Genomic DNA, 8,331 nt, shown 5'->3' on the forward strand with positions numbered 1-8,331 from the left:
ATAAAGCTAGTTATTATTATTATTAATAATAATAATAAAATGCAGAATCAAATTTACTCCAAAAATAAACTAAATAGACTTCACAATTAAATAATTTCATCAAAGGATGTGTAACAAAAAAGCACTTACACTTTTTATTTATCCCCTATTATTTATTTATTTTTGTTCTGTTTTTGTCTGTTTTGTGTTATATATACATAAAATGCAGTGTACCTTTGATGACAGTTGTCTGTGAAATTGACATTTTGCTTGTTAATTAATGCAATAAAGTATTTTTTTTAAAAATGCACCTAAATATATTTATCACTAATCCTAGCTACTGGTCAATGACATATAAAGATTTTCACTGCATAATATTTCACAGAATGGGCATCATCAAGGTTTGCATGCATATTATGATGGAAATAAGTTAATATAAAAATACTTTGAAATCTTATACAGGACTATAATTTAGCTAAAATAGGGCATAATAGGATATAATGTAAATGTGATTAGATTTAGAGGAATTTTAACAATTTTTCAAAACAGCAGTCATGGCTAGACAGTCGCTCCACATAATATTTGGACACTCTGAATAACAGAATAAATTAAATAAGTAATTTAGCAAGTAACATTAAAAAAAATATATATATTTACTAAGTTAGTACACATTTAAACAATTTTTGAATTAAAAGAAATGCAGTTGAACAGAATATTTAGGTGTCACGTCATGGCGGGGGCTAGGGACAGAGGGTTAAGCTATCACTATGGCCCCCCAATGTCAAAATCAAACTTACACTCTTGTGGTACAGGTAGAGTATGGTTATTATTTAGCCCAGGGTTCGAGACTTTTATGTGTAATATTTGCATGTTTTCTCCGTGTTCCCCCATAAACAGGAGCGTAGTAGCTCAGGTAAAGAATGAACATGATAAGCAGGTATAAAACAATAATAAACTTAAAGAGTTCCTACTATTGCTCCAAAATAGGTCCAATTGGCTGCTTGTCAATAACATGCCTGTGTGGCATTTTGCATTAGCAAATTTAGCAGATTTATTTTGTATATTAGTGGTGTGCCAAAATATTGATTCAACGATATTTCGCGATATTCCATCTTGCAGTACGTTATCGATGTTTAAAAAAAATATATATGTTTTTTTATATATTGCAACATACAAGACATAATGAAAACAATATATACAGTACATGATACACAGAGATAATGCAGTACACACACAGTTAGGGGTGTGTAAAATAATCGATTTCATAATATATTGCGATTTTTTTTGGGTGCCAATTTTGAATCGATTTTTTTTATTTAAAAAAATTTTTTTTTAAATTTTTATTTGTTTGATAGTTGAGTGAATCATTACATCCCTCATGTTTTGTCAATACATTCTGAGTTTCTTCAGTGACACAGATATTGTGATGTATCGTCAATGAAATTTCTTGCAGTCTATCAATTACATGGCGATACCGAGCCCTATTGTATATTTGCCTATTTACCATTTTTAGAAAAAAATATTGAGATATTAGTTTTGGTCCATATCATTCAGCCCTACTGTAGCCCTAAGCTTAACTTTAGCTCTAAAACCTAACCATTTCATACTGTAGCTGTAACATAGCCTTAATAGCATAGTAATAAAGATTCCAGCAAGTTCATTTTGTCTTCTTTTTAGATATAATATGTCAAGGTTTCAGTTATTCAGACAATGTTTTTCAGGAAATTTACTTTGAAATTGTTGGCGTGCACACTCGGAAAGAACTCATAAGGAGACATCAAAACGATCAGCAGACGCCTCTGAGGACGACTGTCATTTGGCAGTCAAATGTCAGGAGATCAAAGTAAAATTTCAAAGTCAATTTCCTGAAAAATGTCTGAATGTATTAAACCTTAACACATTGTAGTAAAAAAATATTATCACCACCCCAAATCTTCCTAAAAACACCCAGACTATGTTTATATCTTATCATATGAAACCTTTCTATATATAAATGCTCTGTCTTTCTATGTATATATATTTAATTTTTGTGGCTACTGCATTGTTGTATCTTTCCTTTTCAGAATTTTGAGGATGTTCGCTGCAAGTGCATCTGCCCTCCATACAGAAACATCACTGGCCACATCTACAACAGAAATGTCTCCCAGAAAGACTGGTAGGACAATTCCATTCCTTCAACAATATTAAAGTCAGCATCAAAAGTGAACATTTTCATATCTGAGTTGAAAGCTTTCCTTTTCTCTTCATTTTTCAATTAACTTTCGCAGCAACACAGTAAAATAAGCAGACAATAAGAAACCAAAATAAATATTAACATGAGATAGTAGTGCAAAATGTAAGAACTTTAAGTCAGACATAAATTAGAAAAAAAACAAACAAAAAACACAACATTGTGCAAAGGAGAATCGAAAAAATTCTAAAAGGAATTGTTTATTTGTCGTTTTATTATTGATTTAATGGTTTTATTGTTTATTTTATACTCTGTTTGAGGTTAAGTTATGTGACTTCCCTTGTGTATGAAATGCGCTATACAAATAAAGTTACCTTGCTCGAGTTTTCTTTATGTGATCACTGACGGTTACATTTAATGTATAACAAATTTAGGAAAATACTGTCGTTCTCTAATTTATTGACATAAAAGTTTAAGTAATTTGGGTTTCAATTCAGAACATCACAATAAAGAAATGTTACCCTCAGTTAGTTCCCAATGATTTCATCATACTTGACAGCATTTTCATAAACCAACATCAGATCGAATTCTGCTGTGAAACACTCAACATTCTTAATAGACACAATAAGATAAAAATACCAAAAGTAAATCAAAATGCAACTTTTTTTGAATTATTTAACGGTTGTAAATACCAAATAATAGTAAAAAATTAAAGGGATTACTGCGTTCTAGTGTTAAATAAGTGAATAGACGGTACACTTCACACACACACCATGGCTGCCTGCTGAGTAATTTCTGTTTAATGTTCTTCTTTGATGTGACGTTATTGTAGCTAGAACCTTTAGTTTTTTGTATAGATTTTACTCAAATCAATTCTAATATTCACATAAACACTAAGGAGGAGGGACAGTAAAGGCCAGTATATCACTAGGGTTACACAACTGCATTTCTGACAGGTTTTGAAACTTGAAGCTGCTTTTGCTGTACTGAAATGTTTTCAGTAACTGCCTCCATGTGGTGGAACCCATGCCAGTGCCTGGCCATGATGTGGAGGCCTACTGTCTGCTCTGTGAATGCAAATACGAGGAGAGGAGCAGCAACACCATCAAGGTACCATCGACGGTTCCTCTGCAGATTTTTTCTTTTTTTTTTGTACAGAATAAAAGCCTTTCGATTAACAGGAAATGGTTTCCCGCTTCTTTGTTTTTCTTGCAGGTGACCATCATCATCTACCTTTCTGTTGTGGGAGCACTGCTGCTCTACATGCTGTTCCTGCTGCTGGTCGATCCTTTAATTCGTAAACGGGACCCGTACATTCAGCCACTGCATAACGAGGAGGACTCAGAGGTAAAAGCCGCAAGCATCTCAAAAAGTTACTGTCCTAACACATTTACATTATCAGCAGCATCATCCATGATTTCATTTACAACAAAGCTCTGACTCTACAATCTACAACTGGCAGCAAAAGTTGAGACTCATCAGACCATCTTTCTAAGACTTTCCAATCACTGGGAAGTAAATCTTCAAATTTAATCTTTTAGCTTGTATGTGTTTAACCCTAGTCAACCCTTATTTTAGAGTGACAAATCTCTTCTCGTTTATTGTTAAGCTAACAGGGACTCCAAGGTCTGTAAATGCGACCGTTAACAGACGAGCCCATGTCCGCTCTAGCGGTTAGGTCAGGGGTCTGCAACCTGTGGCTCTGGAGCCTAATGAGGCTCTTTGAATCCTATGCAATGGCTCCCTTAAGCTTTAAAAAAAACTATTGAAATAGAGTTATTTTTTTTTTACAGAAGCTTTTAATGATTAATGACAAATAAAATCAAAATATAACAACTTCTTAACCTAAAAAAAAAATCACCTCCTGCAACATCTACAGGCCATTAACTTTCCTGCACCTGTGGCTAACCTTAAGTTTGAAATCCCTGGTAAGATAACTAAACCAACATAAACACTATTAGAGATAGAGATATTAATTGTGTGGGAACAGATTCATTTAACCACCAATGTGTTGGTTAAATATGCATGCTTTATGTGTGGCAAGAAATTAGCAAATTTTAACTGTATAGAATTCAATACACTGTATTGTCTTCATTGAACAGGTATTATTTTGGCTCCAGGATGACTTTGAGAGTTAAAGATTGCAGACTTCTGGATTAGGTTATGTCATGATTCAGTCCTGTTTATGTGGACTGTGAATCACAACCAGCTAAATCACCGCGGGACAAATAACCGTGATGCATTCCTCATACTTCTCATTCTGAGGTCGTGGGTCATGTTGACTTGATGCCGTACTTTCTGAATGTCTATAATAAATTATGATGTGCTTTAGATCAGGGCTGTAATGAGATTTCTTTAATGGATTTGATGAACTCCTTAGTACAACTGTCAACATCACACAGAAAGTCCTGTGACCTGAAAGCAATTTGGTTGTTTCTCTAATACCTAGGTTCCCAAAGTGGGGTACGGTTTCCCCCAGGGTTACACAAATTGTCATGGGGGTAGGTGAATAGAAATTAAAAACTGCGTGACAACATTGGAAACTAGAGTATAAACAGACCAGCAGTCAGGAGCCCCCATGCATTGCCACAAAGTACACATGTAAGACTGCCCTCTAGTGGTGACAGAGAAACCTGCTGTTAAGACTTTGATGCCCTTTGCCACCACGTACTTGTGTTAAAGTGGATTTTCAGCTTTGATAAACATGAAAACAAAATGCAGAAAAACACTTTTCAAGGAGAACGATTAAAGACTCAGACTATAAAATTCAGCCAAATATTGCCGAGTGATGTGCATCCCCTCAACCTCGCCCTTTTCATTAAAGTTGTAGCGAGTTGTATTTCACAGTTTCAGGCTGATGAATATTTTTTTTGTTCAATCAACAAACGTTTGGTACATTTTGTGTCTTGCCTTCCTTGTGCAAGGTGTCTATGGTTGTCTTTTGGACAACTGTCAGGTCAGCAGTCTTCCCCATGATTGTGTATCCTACAGAACTAGTCTGAGAGACCTTTGCAGGTGCACCAGGTGTCTTCAATATTGAACCTCTCCACAATATTTACATTTTCTGAGATACTCAATTTGGGGTTTTCATTAGTTGTCAGTTATAATCATCAATATTAAAACAAATAAGCACTTGAAATATGTCAGTCTATGAATGTATACATTATACAAGTTTCACTTTTTGAATGGAATTACTGAAATAAATCAACTTTTTCATGATATTCTAATTTTGACCTTCACTTGTATATGACATTACAATAATATGTTTTTTAAGTGTGCAAGAGTAAATTAATTGAATACTTTACTTCCATACAGTGGCTCTCAAACTGGGAGCTCCCTATTTCAACCAGACCCTCACACTTTCATCTTATTTTTCCTTTATAAAACTTTACTAAACTCAAACAACCTTCATGTTTAACCTTGTAACTATTTTTTCTTCTTTTATCTGAGTTCAGGTCTAGCTCGTGCAGCTTAGCAGTCAATACATTTTCAGATGGAAGAAAAATACTGACAGATGTGAAATATTGTGACTGGTGTGATTGGTTGTGTGTTTAGGAGATGCGTCCGCCGGCAGACAGCAGTCAGGCCCGAGGAAACACGGTGCTGGAGCGGGTGGAGGGGGCTCAGCAGCGCTGGAAGAAGCAGGTTCAGGAGCAACGCAAGACTGTGTTTGATCGCCACAAGTTGCTGAGTTAAGGTCTCGGGCTTGAATCAGCAATTTTCACTCAGTCACCACCAACACCTAATCAATATTATTCATTCACAACAAACACTGGATATTTCATAGATTGAACATTGCCTGATTTTGGCTTAATTTATTGTAACTTGCAGTAGTAAAATACACTATGTTTTTGCACTCTGGATGTTATTTTCAGCAATTTGCAATTAGTAGTATTAGTAACAGCTTTCAGGTAAGTGGGAGAATATTTTCTCCTATTTTTTTTCTGCTGATGTTTTATCATGAATAAGGTCAAGACTCATTTCCTGTATATTTAGACAACCACAAATATGCTGAGGCTCTTTCTTGTTAACCACTAGTGACTGAATAATACTGATGCATGAGATTTAGTAGTTGTTGTTTTTTTAAGTAATTACTTTACTAATGCTGACTTTGAGGTCTGTGCCTTTTCTGGGTTGTATCTTAATGTGTGGGAAAAGTCTTGGAAATGTGAATCAAAGCAGACAAGAAGATTCATTTAAGTTTGACTATGTTTTGAGTAACAAACTATGAGTAATTACTTTGATTAATTTATTGTTTCGGTGATGCTGATTCCTGCACAGAGAAATGTGACCAGTTTTAAATTTGCACACAATAAGAAATGCTGTTATTTATTGTATCACTTATAAGTTATTTTACTACATAATTCATTTGTGTTAAGTTGTATTGTTGTTAGCTGTACATTTAGCCTGATAGGGAAATAAAAGGATGAATGAATTCAAAGTTGCTACATACGCTTTTTGGAGGTTTCTCTGTTAATCGGTTTAGATGTTTTTGATTTATTCTGGTTCTTGACACAAGGGGGCGACAAAGTCCACAAAATGTCCTTTCAGGAGACTTCAGTTATGGCCCTAAATACAGCACAATTATGGGATTTTTGTTGGCATGTTAAAAAGCTTGATGTGAAACTTTCATGTTCTAATGAGGGGGTAACCCAGGGTTTTCAACCTTGGGGTTGTGACCCTATGTGGGGTCACCTGAAATGTCTAGTAATGAAACAATTGAAATGACTTACTAATTAAATCAATTTTTTTTCAATGTATTTATTTTTATTTATCTATTTTGCACAATTAAAAAAGCAATACATATGACGGAAATAGATAAACAATGCAACAAGAGGCAGAAACAGCATAAATAATTATTATTCTTTTTCTAATTAAATCACCACACACAATCTCAAACATCTGTCCTCTATACTGTCACTTTTCTCAAATATAAATGTAGTTCAAATAAAATGCTGTATAAAAATATCTGAGCTGGCACATATTGTCACTTTGTGCACGAATCCTACTTTGTGTTTGTATCCCACTATAACAAATAGCCTATTATTAAAAAAAAACTGTTTTAAAGCATCCATCGCCACCCGTTTACTTCACGACATCCATTCATTCAGGATCCAGTGATTGATGATGAAAAAGCTTTTAATATACTGAGAAAGAGAGGATGTTCAGGGACAGGACAGAACACTAAGGCTCCCCAAAGAAAGGTTAAGACAAAGAACGTTTATATCAATCATACTTTATTTATATTGCACCTTCAATTGTAGACCAAAGTGTGTCACAGAAAATTGCTGTGATTAACAAAATTTAAAAACAAGAAAAAGGTTTAGAGACTAATGCACACAATAGTAAATTTTTTGATTTATTTATTGGTATATTTAACAGGGACAGTGTACAATAATATCAATACTGAAAATATACCAAATTTAGCCAAAAGGCTATTTTTCATTTGCAGTCCCTGGACAGAATATTCAATTGTCATCCTAAAAGAATACTAATTACCCTTCCATTTACATGTTAAAAAACAAAAAAAAAACATAATTTGAAAAGAGACAATGATCAAATATTAAAACATACAAGTTAATAAAATAAAACCTTAAAGTAATGTAATAAAATAATTAAAAAGGTGACAAATAAGAAAGAGTCAGCGATAAAACAAAGCAGAGAAGGGAACAATTAACAAAAATATATATAAAACATTAAAATTGGCATAAAACATTAAAAGATAAGAACCATAAATATTACATACTGTACATAAAACGTATACATAGTTACATTTGTTTTGCAAGTTGAATGTATTGAACTTTTATAGAATAAACGTGTTGATTTAAATGATTATGTTTGAGGCACATTTGTAGGATGGAGGGTTGTAATCTATTAATGATTTTAGTTATTTGTCTATAATATATTATATATATATATATATTTGTGGGATCCACACAAGGTTCCTGCTGCTTAACAGAAGGTTTTCCTTGCCGCCATGATGAATTCATGTTGCGTGTGGGATACATATGTATGTGTAGATACGTATATATGCATATGTGTGTATCCATAAAATGAAGAGTCTGTCTTTAAGACTGCTCTACTGTAAAGTGTCTTGAGATACCATTGGTTATGATTTGGCGCTATACAAATAAAAGATTGATTGATTCATTGATTGATATTTGTCTATAATTATAGCTTCA

The 8,331-nt window shown here is 33.7% G+C and overlaps 1 protein-coding gene across 1 annotated transcript in view; it reads left to right on the forward strand.

Moving 5' to 3' along the window:
* tmem9 (transmembrane protein 9) overlaps positions 1–7,671 on the forward strand; it is an 8,516-nt gene extending 845 nt beyond the window's left edge. Inside the window, exons 2-5 of the mRNA XM_028452060.1 lie at positions 2,043–2,134; positions 3,151–3,259; positions 3,365–3,496; positions 5,705–7,671. Of these exons, the coding sequence (XP_028307861.1) occupies positions 2,043–2,134; positions 3,151–3,259; positions 3,365–3,496; positions 5,705–5,845 (474 nt within the window). The 3' untranslated portion in view covers positions 5,846–7,671. The remainder of the gene's footprint in view (positions 1–2,042; positions 2,135–3,150; positions 3,260–3,364; positions 3,497–5,704) is intronic.
* Positions 7,672–8,331: the final 660 nt, after the last annotated feature.

This window comes from Gouania willdenowi, chromosome 7 (assembly GCF_900634775.1).
Source record: "Gouania willdenowi chromosome 7, fGouWil2.1, whole genome shotgun sequence".
NCBI lineage: Eukaryota > Metazoa > Chordata > Actinopteri > Blenniiformes > Gobiesocidae > Gouania > Gouania willdenowi.